The sequence below is a fragment of the Natator depressus genome, chromosome 1 (assembly GCF_965152275.1).
Source record: "Natator depressus isolate rNatDep1 chromosome 1, rNatDep2.hap1, whole genome shotgun sequence".
Classification (NCBI taxonomy): domain Eukaryota; kingdom Metazoa; phylum Chordata; order Testudines; family Cheloniidae; genus Natator; species Natator depressus.
Window position 1 is genome coordinate 37,573,741 of NC_134234.1, and position 17,800 is coordinate 37,591,540.

The following is a 17,800-nucleotide window of genomic DNA, read 5'->3' on the forward strand; positions in this document are numbered from 1 at the left end:
CGCAGGGATAGTCAAAGGCTGGAGTGGCCTGTATGTTATCATGACTTCCTCTACCCAAGGTGATCAGTCCTAGGATTTCTGTCCACCTTCCCTCTGATGGTTTGTTGACCTGGATGGTGAGGCTTCCTAGGAAGATTGATACGTTTTTATCATCTCCACTCTCTCTCCTCTGCTAATGTAAAAACAGACATGTATAGCAGTATGTGAGCTTTAAGAATAGGAAGTGGTACTGTCTGCTTGGGGCAGTAAGAGGTATATAAAACTTTTACCTATAGTTATGGGTACAACTCTAGCTCAGGTTGGTATTGACAATTTGTTAGTCTCTAAGATGCCACAAGAACTCCTGTTCTTTCTATCTGACCATGTGGTCCAGGTGAAAAGTTTGATCTCAATCCAGTTCTCAGTGAACAGGGGTCCCTATCATGGACAGTGGCTCTACATTTGGCACTAACTGCCACCCCTTTATAGTCATAGCAGAAAAGTTAGACTGAGTCTGCCATGGGCAATAAATTATCCCCTCGTACTCAGAGGTGTGGTTCCTCAGGCTCATTGTGTAGGAAAACAGAACTGCTTCTCCACAAGGTTCTTTTGGTGCATAGAGGGCATCCTCTTTCATGAGCACCAAACTCTCAATTAAAAAAAAAAGACGGTAGCCAATATAGGATCTTCCTGACTCAGCCATCCCCTTCTACCCCCTGTTCAGAGGCAGCTTCTTTCTCTCTCATGTTTCCAGTTACCATAGAATAGTACAGGATTAGTGAAGTTCTATGTCACCTTGCTTCTCTGGCTGTTAGTTTCAAGACTCAGTTGATGATGAGTAGATATTCGGGCAAGCAGACTCATCTCATTTGGCATGAGTAACTAAGACAAATGTATACAAAAGTTACATAGATCTGGTTTTTGAAGACTTGCTGCAGCCAAAACAATTCCTTTTTTAAAAATAAAGGTTAATAGTATCTTGTTGTGTATAAGGAAACTATCATAAAATCACAGTACTAAAGTGAGACCTGCTCTGGGCCCTTCAGATAATCTCAAAATGATGTAAACATAAGCATCACTTACCAGTTGGTACACAGATCAAGTAAATTGATTTTATTTATTAAGAATGCCCTAGGTTTTAGTTGAAAATTCCGTGTACAAAGCAGCTGTGTTGAAGGAGTGTTGCTTAATAAATACCTCCATTGGTAAAACACTAATATTTGTTCTGATGATCCAAAACAACTGTTTGATTTTGGTAAGGGTGTACAGATTGGAAGCAGCAGGCTACATGAATCAGAAAAAGACACTGTTTCTTTTCTTTAGAGAAGTACTAGTGGTGACCTGGAGGAGGCTTTTTAAAAATTGGGGTTGACATTTTCTTTGCTGCTTCATGATGTATGTTCATTTTCTTATTTATCTACCTTAATGTCAGGAATGCTTTCCTCTGGCTTTGCTGGAGGACTTCGTAAGGATAGGTATTGTGATCGTTTGTACCAGTAGCTGAAGATCTACAGATAGGTTCCCCTCCCCCCCCGCAAGTGTTGGAGTTAAATAGGCATTAATGGGAAAACGGAGTTTTAAACGGAGTTTTAAACAGTTTGAGAAAAGAGAGGGTATTTGGTCAATTGGGCCAGTTTTTAACCTCTTGTGAGGTCATTTCAACAGGAAGCTATTTTCCATAGTGTCTTCTGAGGTCTAGAATACACAAATTTCTAGCATAAAAAAAACAAGCAGAAAAAACTTTTCCTGAGAGAGAAACTTTCAGGCCACCTTTATACATCATAAAAAAAAAAAAAAAAAGCACAAGCTCCATTTTTGAATTTACAGGGGACCTTTTAAGTGTAGTGATGGTGCAGACCAGTAATCTTCTAACAACATGTTTGTTGTCATTTGAGGAGAAAATAGCTAATCTCTTCTTGGGAAGCAAGTCTATATTTGTCTAAATAAAGCTCCTTTACTATTGGCATGTCTTTGCAGCTAAACCACCATGAAAAATCTAAACAGATGCAAAATCTTCCAGATGGTGTTTCAAATCATTTAATTTTCAGTTTTCCCAAACCTTTGACTCTTTTTTTTGTTTTCATGTTTTGCAATAAGGAGGCACAGCAGCAGTGCCTGTCTGTTTTTCAGTTACTTCACAGTTTTTGGGCTAGTTTAACTCCAATCTGCAATATAAGACAGTCCATTCAGGCTTTTCAAAAGCCAATAGAAATATTTTGTGTGTACCTAAACTTAATTAGGTGTAAAGAAGTATGGGGAATTGCTTAAGTGAATGATTAGAACCTAGCAATAGTCATCAGATCTCTTTTAATCCCTTTGAATGTCTCAAGCCCCCCCGATACTGAGAAATATTTTTAATATTGCTTTTCTTCCTAGTAATAGCAAGTAAACAAAACAAAACCAACCAAACAAGCAAACCCCCCCCCCCCCCCCAAAAAAAAATTCACTTGAAGACCTTTCTTCATATTCTTGGCCTAACTTAATGTGATTTTCTTTTCTTAGCTTTAATACTATTTCCCTGCCTAAAGGCTTTATAAGATTTAATTTAAACTTTGAAATAATCATAATCTTTGGAGACCAAGTTTTAACGCTTGCTTTTAATAACATTTCCACAGTGTGCTTTTCACCTTCTATATATTTCTAGATTGTGGAAAGGCAACTTATTCACTATACAGCGTTTTTGGCACTGCTGTTATTTGTAGCTTAAAAGTTATTATGTACAAAAAACTGCATTAAAACATTACTTTTGAAAAGTCAAGAACTCAAAAGTTAGGAAATGTAAGAATTAAGGTAGTCTGTGCAATTTTTTTATGTCTTTTTGTCCCCTAGATTAAAGAGCCGTCTACCAATCAGAAATCTCTTTCCCATATAGGTACTTGTAGACTGTGATCAAATCATCTTTTAACCTTGTCTTGGATAAATTTACTAGATTGACCTTCGTTAGTCTGTCACTATAAGGTGTATTTTCCTGATATGAAATAATTTGTATAACTTTTTCTGTGTCCTTTCCATTTTTTGTTATACATATTTTGAAGTCAGGATGGCAGAACTGGACACAGTTTTCTAGTAATGTTCTCACCAGTGCTGCTCCTACTGGATTATACAGCCAAGGATCATGTTCTCCCTCTTAACTACAACATTGCATTGGGAGCGCATGTTCAGTTGATGGATAAACAGCTGAACTTGAGCCATGACTTTGAAATTAACCATGATATACATGTCCTTTTCAGAATCACTACTTTCTAGGATACAGTCTCTTATCTTCTAAGCATGACCTACATTCTTTGTCATAGATGTATGACCTTGTATTTGGCTGTTAATGTTGCTTGTTCAAATGATCCCACCTTACGAAGCAATCTTGGTCTGTCTGTATAAATGACCTATCCCCATCATTTTGTCATCTGCAACCTTTACCAGCAATGATTTTCAGTTTTCTTCCAGATCATTGATACAGATATTGAATAAGTCTTGAGACAAGAACAGATTCCAGAACCCTACTAGAAACACCAACTGTTGGGTGTTGCTAATTTAAAAACTGTTTTGAGATCTTTCAGTTATCAAATGAAATTTTAATTCATTTGATATGGCCTGCATTGATTTTGCATAGTGCTAATTTTGTTATCAGAAAGCAATGTGGGATGAAGTCAGATGCATTACAGAAGTCTAAATATATTATGCCAACAGTTACTTTTGTCAAATCAAACTTGTAATCTCAACAAAAAAGGATATCAAGCTTGTCTGACAAGATCAGTTTTCCGTAAGCATGTTGACTGGCATTAATTATGCTACTATTCTTTGAGTCCCAAGTTGATCTTTCTGTGACCTTTTTTTTTTTTTTTTTGGTCTGGGATCAGTGTGAGGCTAACTAGCCTATAGTTTCCTGGGACATCTTGTTTGCTACCCCTTCTGTTTCAGAGGCCTTCTCCCCTACCTCAGCTTTCAGTCCCTTTCCACCACCTTCTGTTCCTCACCCTTCTGCATTCCAGTCCTGCTGGTTCTACCTCCTCCTGCTTGCTGCTGGGGCGCACTCAGAGCGCCAGAATGTCTCCCAGTTCAGTTGCTACACCCAATGCTGCAGCATCCTGTGGCTGCTAGGGGTATTTGCATGGAAAATCCTCTACCCCTACTGTCCTTGGTTGGATTATATGCACTACAGGCTGAATCTTCTGACGATTTAGCTTCCAGACTCTAACAAATCTCTACTGCGCATACGCAAACAAATTTCCAGAGGGCTAAATTTGGATGAATTTTCACAGGAATGGCAAATGACCCGTCCCTTACAACAGAGCTGCAACCTGAAAACGTCAAGTCTCTACTCCAAAGCATAGGGGCATTAGAGCATCTCAATGAACCTGTTGTAAGAATTTAAAATGGGCAAAACAACCTATTTTCCCCACATCTCATTTTCATCCATTTTTGCTGAAATTTTCCCCAAATTTTCAGCCTGAGGCAGATATCCAGCATAGAAAATCTGTCCAAACAAATAAAGTTTTGAAAAAATTATAAGCAACTGAACACAGCATGTTATAGTGGAAAGCATTGGCCACCCTTAACTATAGTAATTGCTACTTGTGTTACTTATAATACTGTTTGCTTTTGGATATTAGTTTTTAAACTCTTTTTTTGGGGATGCAGTATTTACTAAATAAAATATTGTATGTGCTTTCTTCTGAGAAATATGGGCCCTCCACATCCCGTCTCAAGACTAATTAATGATTTTCATATGATCTTTTTAGTGAGTCTGGGGATGTCCATTCGTACCCACTTGGCCGCAAATTTAAATGCTATCCTAGAAAAAGTTTTCCTTGAGTCCTCTTTATTTACTCTAGCACTCCTGTCTTTTTGACTCTAAGCCAGTCATATATCTCAACTACCAGAGCCACTTCTAGATTAGAATTGAATGGGTCCCACTCCACAATATATTTATGAACCAGCCGCCTCTCTCCCTCTCACTATCTACTTCTCTTTCACGATCAGCTTTACTTCCTGATGCTCCATGGCTATTGGCCTGAGCCCACAAAGCTTCGTTCCAGAAGCTGGCTCAACCAGTTCTACTCACCCCACCTCCATTCTCTAGCCAACATCAGACTTCCCCTTTCACCACTGTTGGAGTCCTCATAACTAAGAATTCCACATATCACCTTTCCATGTTCCAGTCTTCTTTTCCTATACATTTTCTCACTCAAAAGACAGAGTCCCTTCACCCCATATACCTCCTTTCCTTAATTGCCCATCCTCTTTTGGGCCCTTTGGAGAATAGGGGGCCAAGGTATTCCAGCAAATGAATCTGAGGAGAGGGGTCTTTGAAAGGGAGAGATACTGGGGAAAAGAATTCATAGAGGAGAGTGAATATGTTTGAGGAGAGACCCAATAGTGAAACCCAGTAGAGAATGTGATGGGGTGAGAGGGGGAATGAGGAATTGATGGGAGAGAGGAAGAAAAGTATATATGAAGATGAGGAAGAGGAAAGGAGAGACGGATATTGGAACAGAAGAAGTGGTAAGAGTGAGGTAGAGGGAAAACTAGTGCACAGTATAGGAAAAAATAGAGGGCAAACCAGCTACTCAACAATAGATGAAGAAATACTCCAGTATAGAAGGAGAATAAAGATAAGGCAAAGGAAAATAAAAAAGATAACACAAGATAGGTGGTATAGGTGATAAATGTTTTGTGATGAAGAGGTGATAAATGTTTTGATAAACCTGTCAGTTGAGAAATATTATAATAAAATAAAATTTTTTTTGAGAAGGACAGGAATGAATGGGCTGCTGCTGGTGGCAGCAATTTACTTATTGGCTTACGGTAGCTAATTACTTAAAGACATCCCTGTGAGTAGCTCCACTCCTCTAGTTCTGCTTCATACAATGGCTTTGTTTTCCATCTTATTTGTCGATCACTCATTGTTTTTCCTTGTTGACCCCTATTTACTAGCATTCATGGGGTTCTGTCCCAGGTCAATACATTTCTGAAATAAAGCTGTAATGGGTTGTCTTTACCGCCGTAGCGGCCCTTTGTGCCTAGAGGTGGTATTGCAAGGGGTCCTTGTCTCTGGAGCTATCTAATGGCCACTTCCTTGGCCCTGTGATGGCCTAACTCTCTGCATCTTCCGTGGCCTGGCCCTCTGACAATCTCGCACAAAAGTTCAGCCCCCTTCTGGGGTAAAAAAAGGTCCAGTTGAGTCTAAACAATTCTGTCCCTCTTGGGCTACACTGAAGCTCTCCATACCTTCTATGTTACTTCCTCCTGGCAGGCTTCCTTGAGCATCTCCCTCATCCCTGTAGGCCTTACCTCAGGGCTTCCCACACAGGAGCCTAATCTGCTCCTGCGGAGTTCCTCTCCTGCTTCTTACACTGCTTCCCTTCCCCAGAGACCGGCACATTCACTTAGTGATTGCCCTGCTGCTTGTGGGGCCTATTTGAGGGCTTCCTCCTCATGAGCCTACCCTGCTCCCTGTGGGTCTTTACCAGTCTGGCTTTTTCAGGTCCTTCCAGAGAGGGAACTCTTCTGGCTCTTCTCTCTGGGGTCTCCTCACTCTGAGGGGAGCTCTGTTTAAGTGGTCTTTTCCTAATCCTCTCATGGCTGGGGTCACTATCTTAAGTTGCCATTTCAGCACCTGCTGTGGGCTAGCTGGTAGGTGCAGACAAGGCTGAGCCTGGCTTTCCTTACACTGTCACAGGCTGGCTGGTCCTTTAATTAGACTAACGTGTATTTAGTAGGGGATCTTATACAGGGATTTCCCCAGTAATCTGCACCCTTGTTGCACTGTAGATACTATGTTCAGTCTGTAAACTTCTTTGTCACAGTTGAATTAAATAGGTTTAATGTTTGTTTCAGTGAATGTAGATTTGGAAAATAGAGGCGCTAGTTAATCATTATATCTCTCTTAGTGGGATTTGTAAGCACACTGTTTGTTTATTACAGTGATAGTTATTTCTTTCTCCACCTACCCCCATCCCTCCAATTAGTTATAAGATAGGAAGCTACACAGGCTTACTCCAGGGAGGAAGCCAACAAGTAGGAGACATTAAGAATGAAGTGTAGGAGTTCTGAGCTTTCTACCAAACATAAATCTGGGTAATTGCCAAATTGACTGCATCCCAAACACCTGTTAAATATACTGAAGAGAGAATCCTAGACTCAGTTTTCGTACTGACAATCAATCTCTACTTTTATTGTTTGGCATCTAGTATCTCTCGGTTCATTACTGTTTTCAGGCTTTTCTTTCAATTATGCCTTGATGAATTGTCTAAATAGCCTTTCTTTGAGCGAGCAAATTAAAACACCTATTTGGAAACAAGTTAGAGCAAGGGTCTTAATCCTTCCCCACTACTAGTCTCTTTCAGTAAGAATGAGATACGTTTGGAGCACACACAAGTGTGATCCCGTCATGATCATATGTCACAACTCTGAGGTTAACTGCATCTCTGCCCCCTCCGTGGTCTCCTCAAGGAAGCCCCTTTAAGTCTCAAGCTTTCACAATCACCTCTCTGTGGCTGGGACCTGCATCATTTTCTCTTCAGACCAGAGATTTAGGTTTCTTGCAGTTCCTTTGCAACTCACTGTGCTAATCCCAGCAGGTCTGACTTTAGGCCAGGGCCTGCAATTCTGCTGTCTCCCAAGGGTTATGACAGCATTTACCAGTGACCAGCCATCATTCACAAAACACAGTACTTTTACTTGAGGCAAAAGTAGTACAGAAAAAACATACATAAACCAACCAACAGTCTACACATGTGCTGAGCTTACTAGGTGTCGCCCATCTTCCATATGGAGACCATAGTAGGTTTCCAGTCCTTCAGGCCTTTCAAGTAGTTGTGAATTAATGTTATGAATGATCAATGGCTAAAAGCTGAAACAAATAACCGGATCCTATAACGTACGTTTCATTAAAAGGTTTAGCTTTGATAACCACAAAAATCCATCATGTGCAGAGAGGTATGGCTTAGTGACATAAATCTCTGTCTGGAAGCCAAGCTCCTCTGGGTTCCGTCCGTAGTTTTACCACTAATTCCATCTGTGATGTTGGCAAATCATGTCTCCTGTTTGCCTGTGTTTTCCCATTGCAAAATGAGGATAGTTGCCTGCTTCTTGGGGCTGTTGTGAGGATCAAGGTTTGTTAAACTTGCTGTATTCGATTCCTTTTGAATAGTTTTTTTTTTAAAACCCTTTAATCAAAGATCCTTGCTTTTTTTTTTTTCTTTTGATCAGGTACAAAGAAGGTGGTGAAGCTTTGTTAGTACTGCTTCCCTCTGAAGAAAAAGGCATGGTTCACCAACTGTCACAGAGAAAAGTACCTGTCAATGAAATCAAGTAAGTTACCAAAGCTTAGTGAGTGATTTCAGTCCTCTTTGACAGAGGTAGTATATGAAGATTCTGTGACAGTCTTGCTTTATTAAGATACCATTAAACTGCATGTTTTACCTGCAGTTGGATAAAGAAAGGAGAGCTTGCATTTTCCATGTCTTTAATTTGATTTCTGTGAATGATTCAGTGCACCAACGCACATTTTCCTCATTTTCCTTATAACATCTGTTTTATACCTTTACATATACAAACCAAATTAGTATTTATGCCTGCTTGGAGCTTACCGCCCAGCTATGCAGCCTTTGTCTAAAATTATAGTGAGTTGGTATATGTATAATCTGGAAATAACTTTTGGCTACACTGCAGCTTTCTGTTACCCAGTTCTGACAAAGTGTGGAACTTAAAATGGTGACTCAATAAAGCTCAGAAGTCCTTGTAAATTAATATGATCTTTATTCTCAAAAAAAAAAAAAAAAAGCAGTTACTGATCGCAACAATACTTTACCACAGAAAAAGTTAGTATATATAATTTCTTGCACAGGATTTTTATCAAAGTTTTGTTGCCCAGTCAGACTTAATCACTATACTGAGAGTGTCTGATTTTGGATAGGAAGGTTCTCAGAGCAGGGTCTATCATTTATTGTGCAGTGCTGCTTAAACAGATGGCATACAGTAATGTCATCTGGATCTAGAACCTCTTGAGTTAAATAGTGAAGTTTGTCAAAAGACCATTTTCCCCTACTAGTTGAAGCATATCTAACTGTGCTATTCAGAAGCCTGGGAGGTACAGATGCCTGGGATTAGGAGGTGGGGAATAGAGGTAGATGGAAAAGAAAAGCAATGCAAAGACTAAATCATCAAACTATTAATAGCTTGAATGAAAACAGAAAAGCAAAGCACTTCATAGGGTGGCTGACACACTCTTCACAAGGTATAATGGAGACTGCTGTAACAAAGCAGTTGTGGCTTATCTCATTAAGTCCAGATCTTGGGATACTTTTAAATCACTTAATCTCAATATTCTTTAGTTTTGCCCATCTATAAAATGGATACAATAGTGAAATACTTTACTGGTACCTCTCAGGGGTATTGGGTCTTTTTTAAGCTTTGAAAAATGCTATGAGATCTACTTGTGAAGGGTGCTAATTTGGAATAAAATATTAATACAGTACATTACATTTCTTTCTCTGGTTCTGAGTTCATTCTCTACATTTTATAAATTGAAGAAGTGTTTTAATGTTAATTTTGGTTTTACGTTTAAAAAAATCTTTTCCGTCTCAACAATCTGTTCTCTGGGTCTGAGTTCCTGTTTGCCTTGCCTGCATTATTCATTTAAGGAGATTGATCTTCGTGATTTTAGTTAAACCTTGTTCACAGTAATGATAGCTTTATGCATTTTAAAATAATACAGAGGGAATGAAAAAGTACTCCTGGGAACTTAATATGGGCTTCTTAATGCATTTTCTAAAGGTAAAATTTTCCTTTTTTTTTTTTTTTTTTTTTTTATTAGAATCAACCCTGAAAAGCTTGTAGATGTCCAAAAGAAGATGCAGGCTTTTTTAGCTCAAGATCAAGAGTTAAAGGAGAGGGCTCAAAGGGTAAGTTGTCTATAACACAGCCCTGTGAAGACATATTTGTTAAATAGAACTACTGTTACAATAACTGCCTTGCCAACTGTTGCTAAGGCAAATGTACTTGGAACTGCTAAATATGATCATTTTTAAATCTAAAAAATTAAATACCACTGGAAAATAATGATCTTGTTTTAGGAGTTGTGACAAATATCTTAATCTTCTCTTTGTTGTCCTCTTTTCCACAATGGAGATGGGATTACACACATTCTTCTTTAATTAACTGACAATTTTTTGATTGAAGGACCATAGACATATTTCTAGTTCTTCCTATTATTGCTTTTCTTCCGGGAGCTGATATAGAGCATGTTAAAAATACTAATTGGTTATCAAAGTTAAAAAAAAAAAAAAAGACCTTATTGAAACTGGCAAATATGACTGAGCTTAAATAATTTGCCCAGAAAACATCTTCAAATCAATATAATTTTGAAAAATATAAATAACTTTATACCTCAGATGCCAACGTTTTTAATCAAGGTTTTCATTGTTGCACCTCCTGGATGTACAGGGTAATCCATCCCTTCAGTGATGGAAAATCCGTATGTCACGGCTACAAAGAGGACTGTGCCTTCGACCCCTTTAGTCCATCTGCCTTAGGTATCTAAGGGGGGACCCCTATCGCCATAGCATTTGAGCATCTTACAGTTTTTATGTACTTATCCTCTCATCTCTCTGAGGCAGAGAAGTATTACCACCACCATTTACAGGTAGGGAACTGAGGCACAGAGAGGCTGTGACTTGCCTAGGGTTGCACAGATTGTTTGTGGTGAAATAGGGAGTTTAACCTAGGTCTCCCTTAGGACCATTGGATTCCTTAGGAGACAGGCCTGGCTTCCTACACTTCATTCTGGGCAGGACCATGCATTTCAACCATGCTTAGATGGGATTTCTGGGCTGCGGCACTGGGGATTTCTGAGTTGCAGCCAGACCTGCCAACAGGGGGGACAATTCCCCAAGGGCCTTGGTGATTAAAGAGGGCCCGGGGCCCCTGGCCACCACCAGCAGCTCAGTGGGGCTAAGTTATACTTCCTGCCCGCCCCCACTCCACGCTGCTCTCGGAAGTGGCTGGCATGTCCCTGCAGCCCCTGGGGAGGGGGTCTCCGTGTGCCGCCCTAGCCCTGAGCGCAGACTCCGCAGCTCCAAGTGAGTTCTTAGTGAGTTTGGGGGGAAAGTATTAAATGAGTTTGGGGGAAGAGTATTAATTTGGATATATAGGCAAGGATTGGGACAGGAACCTAATAGTCAGGATAGGGCTGCTGGAGGAAGTAATTTGCCTTGCCACCCTTCTACTTACCCCACATCCTAATTGCCCCCCTCCAACCACTCCCCCAGAAACTCTGATGGAACATAGAACCCCCTAAAATCTTTGTCTTGCTTTGTTACACATGAACACCAAAAACAAACAAACAAGCAAGCAAACTCCAAACCTGTTAAATATTAAGATTTCAAAGTCAAGAACTCAGTTAGGAAATGCCAGTATTAAGAGTGCCCATGCAACCTTAATTTGGCCCCCTTGTATGTATGAATTATGATAGTCTTTTATTTCATGATCACATATTATTTTTTCCATAGAATAGACGTGGTGTGGGGATGAATCAGGTTGTGTAGTGAAGGAGGCTGCTGTCTGCAGGACTCCTGCCTCATTTGTTGCAGAAGTTGGAAGGTGTGTGATGAATGAGGCAGGGGACTGCAGGAAGAGGAAGTATGGTCTCATGGCTGAGACAGTTTAATGCTTTGCTGGGGAATTGGATTCTATCCCTGCCAGTACCACAGACTTTCTTTGGGATGCTGGGCAAGTCACTTAAACCAAACTTTTTACAGGTGCTCACTAATTGTGTTCCTCATTTTCTGCGTACCTGACTTGAGATTCTTGGTCTAATTTGCAAAAGTGCGGAGCACTCTCAACTGCAACTGAAATCAGTGGGGGCTCCGCTGGAATATATAAAGTGCTATATAATGCTAAGTACTCTGTAAATTCAGGTCCTAGTTGTCTCAAATTGGCAACCCAAACCCTCCCACTTCACAGGGGTGTTTATGAAAATAAATTCTTTAATGTTTGTGAAACACTTAGATTCTATAGTGAGGAGTGCCACAGAAAAGCCCATGAAGAAATTAACAAGTCTATCTTCAGACCCGGGTTTGAATAGTGAATAAGGCATGGAGCCACACAATAAACAGTGAGGAGGACGCACAATATTGGATAGCTACTCCTTAAGTGAGCACCATCCATCCTGTGCTCTGAATGAGGCAGGGTCCATGTGATCATATAATTAACAATGATATCATAACGCATGCACACAAGAAAAAACAAATTCAGTCATGTGGCATCGTATTGACACCTACTTTAGATCATCAGCAGGAACTTCAGTTACACCGTGCAGACCTCTGGCACTTGAGCTAGCAGAGTAACTCATAGAGGATTACAACCTACTACTAGTATGTACAAGCCATTAGAGGGGGATGAGGCACTTTGCCAATGGGTGTCAAAGGTGTTTGTGTACATCAGAGGAATGGTGAGACTCAGGAATCTCATGTTCGATTCTGGGCTGTGGAAGGGAGGGTTCTCTAGTGGGCACAGACTCTTAACCCTCCCCCAACTCCAAGCATGACCCCCTTCTGCTCTGTTCCCTCTAGTTTGTCCCTTACCTGTCCTGTCTCTCCCCCACTCCGGCTCCTTGTTTTAGTTCCAGTCTGTGCTCTTCAGGTTTCTCACCCCCCCTGGCTCCTCCTCTGATCTACTTCTCTCTGCCCCTTCCAGTTGATGGAAGTTAGTGAGAGTTTTGCTTGAGTAACAACAATGAGGTCAGGCCCTTAGTTAGTTAAAATGACCATTGATGACTATTGCATGTTCAATTTTAAAAGTAGTTTTGTTTATGAAAGGTGCCAGGTTGATGGCTCTGGACTGAAATCCTAAGACGTAGTTGTAACATGGGAATGGCAGTGCAAGTTTCCCCTTGTTTCCTCTTTGGCAAAGCATTCTTTAGACCAAAATACCTGGTGGCATATCATGATCATCTGCAACTGTAACTCTGTTTTACAGTTAGATAAATTTACATAAGACATGATGAAACAGCTGGCTAGGAAGGGGCGAGAGCAGGAACAAATAAATGTTCTTTGGCTTAGGTTGACAAAACTAATAAACCATTTCCCTTTCAATTGCTGCTTCTGCATTGGCTCTTTAAGATTTGTTTTTTTTAAAAAAAGGGAGATAAATTTAAATTAGGTGAGTTGAAACAGTCTTAACACTTCAGAATAGCAGTGGATCAAGGTCAAACAAGGGCTTTTCTTTCAGACTGATGGATCTAATGTTAAAGTTACCCTGAAAATCCTATTTCTGTTACAATTTTTTATAGTAGTGTGTAATACAAATGTAAAATTAAAGTATACTCTCTTAGAGATGAATATGTGTATGGGGTCAGTATACAAAATTCTTAACTTACGGAAAAAAGATGGATCAGGCCTGGGCTCTTCCTTTACGCAGGATGTATGTGTGTAAGAGCCTAGTTGTTCCTGCTCTTAAGAGCAATGGCTGTATCACAGATGATATCTTAACCTCGGAATCATACCCAGAATGCTGGTTTTATCAAGGAAATGTGTTACATGTTTATCTGGCCTGTCTGTTTTTTTGATCAGGCAGATTCTTGAAATTTTCAAGAATTAAATTATCTCCCTGTATGCCAGAATGAATCACACAGGCAGCGAGGGGGGTGGAGGGGTGGGTGGGTGTCAGTGTGGTGTGCGTGCTCAGGTGAATTCATAGCATTAATGATGGTTGTGGCCTCCTAGCTGAAGGATATGTGGGTTCTTAGTGTTGAGCTCCTCCTCATGGCTGAGTTTAAAAATCCTATCGGGGAGACATTTTTAAAAGGGTGGGGGAAAAACGTAATGATTGGTGAAGACGATTACAGTGTAGATTGACAGCTAATCAGATTTGGATTACTGTAGCCCTTCAACCTAGCATATTAAACATTCATATTAGAATGAAAATAACATGTTGGTTGTTGGATGTTTTAAGGAGTTGGTGGTTCATCTGGAAGGAGATGAGTGGGCATGAAGGGCAAGGAAGGGAATCTTCAAAAATTACACAGGCTCTGCAGCTTCCTGTTGCAAATGGAAGGTTAATTTTGGAGCGTGGTACATATGGGCCCCTCCTGAGAGGGGTGAATTAATGATTCTTGAAGGAAAATATAAGGCAGATACATTCACTGCTTCCTCTGGTTTGATAGGGAAGGCTTAGATGTTGAACTGGTATACACCTGTCACTTCCTCATCAGTCCTTGGAAGGACTGGCAAGAAGTTGTAATAGTATAGTCCATTAAAACTTCAAATTCAGTCAAGCTTTATTGCTCCAATTTTTGCTATAGCAGACAAATAAAAAAGCACATTGTTGTGTATGTGTATTTTGTATATTGAAAACTACAATGTGAAAAAGATACAACGAAATAAAAATTGTGGCTAATTTTATATTGGTGCAATAGAATTTGGGGAGAATTGGGGGAGGATCCTGACTGGGGGAGGATAGGTGCTACTATCATAGAAATATTAGTATAATCCAGCATTGACACTAGGTGTTAATTCTCCATAATGGTGCAAACTTTGAATTCATCCAATAGTTTTATGACTGAAAGCAATACCAAAAAAGTAGAAATGTCAGCCAGCATTATCCACTCGTTCCTGCTAAAACAGCAGGAGCAGCTAATTAAAGGTTCAGGCTGACATATATTTTCCCCTTTTGGCTGTCCAGTGTGGGTGCAGATGGGCTTCGAAACCTAAGAGGAATCACTTTTAATTTTAAAATGGTGACAAGTGTGTGTGTGTAAAACACATCCTTCAGAGGGATGATGGGTTTGTGCTTAAGGTACCGAAATCAGATCTGAGTTCAGTTTATGGCCTTGCTACATATTTTATGTAATAGCTTGGGGAAGTCACTTAATCTTTCTGTGCCTCATCTGGTAAAACGGGGTTGACGCTTCTCTCCCACCCTTTTTGTCACTTGTCTGTTTACCCTTGGGGCAGTTACTGTCTCTTATTATGTGTATCTGCAATGCCTAGTTCCTAGCAATTTATCTTAGTTGGGTCCTTTAGGAATTACTGTGATTTTAATTGGCCAAGCCTTAAACTCAGCTTGGTGACATTTCTATGTTTGGCTGTAATGCAATAACTTTTGAATGCTGAATTCAGTCAGTTCCAGAATTTCAGAGAATGTTCTATCCATCAGAGGGTAAGAACCCTATTGATTTGGTGAAGATCTGAAAGCCAGAAAGGGAAAGGGGGGACAAACTGGGCCTTGGGCATTTGGTTAGTACAGCTAGCAGCTTCAGCCACACTTGGTTGCTTCTGTAGCATATTGTCAACTCCAGGGACTGCTTGCATTTCTCTGTTTGCCCCCAGGAACTCCCTGTGAGCCACCCTCTCATCCCCCTTTATTTCAGGGCCTTGCTGCAGGCTGCTCACCCTCATAGCAAGGGCTCTGTCCCTCATGCCCTCTTTCCCCCCCCCCAGTAGGGTCCTCCATTTTTTTCTATACCAGAGTCTGTGTGCGTCCCTTGGCATGCCAGGGGCTCTGTTCCTCAGATCACACCAGGTCCTCTGTCTTCCCCCTTATACCATCCCCCTTATTCTTTCCCATACCCATTGATTGGATGTGGCGTGCAGAGGTTATCATGTTGCATCCGAAGAGAGAGATGCCGTTCCAGTCAAGATGCTTCCTGCTTCTCCCCCGCTACCTGAGTGCCAGCAGAATGTGCACATGGAGAACACACGAGTCTCCCTGCTTTTGTTTCCTGTTCCTGGCACCACAATGGATCCTGGCGACTAAGAGGAGCAGTTGAAGGGAAAATCCTGCTCTGTCCCTGCTACTCTGGGACATAGATTCATAGATATTTAGGTTAGAAGGGACCATTATGATCATCTAGTCTGACCTCCTGCACAACGCAGGCCACAGAATTTCACCCACCACTCCTACAAAAAAAACCTCACACCTGTATCTGTGCTACTGAAGTCCTCAGATCGTAGTTTAAAGACTTCAAGGAGCAGAGAATCCTCCAGCAAGTGACCCGTACCCCATGCTACAGAGGAAGGCAAAAAACCTCCAGGGCCTCTTCCAATCTGCCCTGGAGGAAAATTCCTTCCCGACCCCAAATATGGCGATCAGCTAAACCCTGAGCATATGGGCAAGATTAATCAGCCAGATACTACAGAAAATTCTTTCCTGGGTAACTCGGATCTCACCCCATCTAATAGCCCATCACAGGCCATTGGGCCTATTTATGAATATTTAATTACCAAAACCATGTTATCCCATCATACCATCTCCTCCATAAACTTATCGAGTTTAATCTTAAAGCCAGATAGATCTTTTGCCCCCACTGCTTCCCTTGGAAGGCTATTCCAAAACTTCACGCCTCTGATGGTTAAAAACCTTCGTCTAATTTCTAGTCTAAATTTCCTAGTGGCCAGTTTATATCCATTTGTTCTTGTGTCCACATTGGTACCGAGCTTAAATAATTCCTCTCCCTCTCTGGTATTTATCCCTCTGATATATTTATAGAGAGCAATCATATCTCCCCTCAACCTTCTTTTAGTTAGGCTAAACAAGCCAAGCTCCCTGAGTCTCCTTTCATAAGACAAGTTTTCCATTCCTCGGATCATCCTAGTAGCCCTTCTCTGTACCTGTTCCAGTTTGAATTCATCCTTCTTAAACATGGGAGACCAGAACTGCACACAGTATTCCAGGTGAGGTCTCACCAGTGCCTTGTATAACGGTACTAAAACCTCCTTATCCCTACTGGAAATACCTCTCCTGATGCATCCCAAGACCGCATTAGCTTTTTTCACAGCCATATCACATTGGTGGCTCATAGTCATCCTGTGATCAGCCAATACTCCAAGGTCCTTTTCCTCCTCCGTTACTTCTAATTGATGCGTCCCTAGCTTATAACTAAAATTCTTGTTGTTAATCTCTAAATGCATGACCTTACACTTCTCACTATTAAATTTCATCCTATTACTCTTACTCCAGTTTACAAGGTCATCCAGATCCTCCTGTAGGGTATCCCTATCCTTCTCTAAATTGGCAATACCTCCCAGCTTTGTATCATCCGCAAACTTTATTAGCACACTCCCACTTTTTGTGCCAAGGTCAGTAATAAAAAGATTGGTCCCAAAACCGATCCTTGAGGAACTCCACTGGTAACCTCCCTCCAGCCTGACAGTTCACCTTTCAGTAGGACCCGTTGTAGTCTCCCCTTTAACCAATTCCTTATCCACCTTTCAATTTTCCTATTGATCCCCATCTTTTCCAATTTAACTAATAATTCCCCATGTGGCACGGTATCAAATGCCTTACTAAAATCTAGGTAAATTAGATCCACTGTTTCCTTTGTCTAAAAAAATCTGTTTCCTTCTCAAAGAAGGAGATCAGGTTGCTTTGGCACGATCTACCTTTTGTAAAACCATGTTGTATTTTGTCTCATTTACCATTGACTTCAAGGTCCTTAACTACCTTCTCCTTCAAAATTTTTTCCAAGACCTTGCATACTACAGATGTCAAACTCACAGGCCTATAATTACCCAGATCACTTTTTTTCCCTTTCTTAAAAATAGGAACTATGTTAGCAATTCTCCAATCATACGGTACAACCCCTGAGTTTACAGATTCATTAAAAATTCTTGCTAATGGGCTTGCAATTTCTTGTGCCAATTCCTTTAATATTCTTGGATGTAGATTATCTGGGCCCCCCGATTTAGTCCCATTAAGCTGTTTGAGTTTCGCTTCTACCTCAAATATGGTGATGTCTACCTCCATATCCTCATTCCCATTTGTCATGCTACCATTATCCCTAAGATCCTCTTTAGTCTTATTAAAGATTGAGGCAAAGTATTTG

The 17,800-nt window shown here is 40.6% G+C and overlaps 1 protein-coding gene across 1 annotated transcript in view; it reads left to right on the plus strand.

Moving 5' to 3' along the window:
* Window positions 1-17,800, plus strand: part of DDX10 (DEAD-box helicase 10) — a 336,928-nt gene that overhangs the window by 39,814 nt on the left and 279,314 nt on the right. Inside the window, exons 10-11 of the mRNA XM_074957670.1 lie at window positions 8,188-8,289; window positions 9,794-9,881. Coding sequence (XP_074813771.1) covers window positions 8,188-8,289; window positions 9,794-9,881 — 190 coding nt within the window. The remainder of the gene's footprint in view (window positions 1-8,187; window positions 8,290-9,793; window positions 9,882-17,800) is intronic.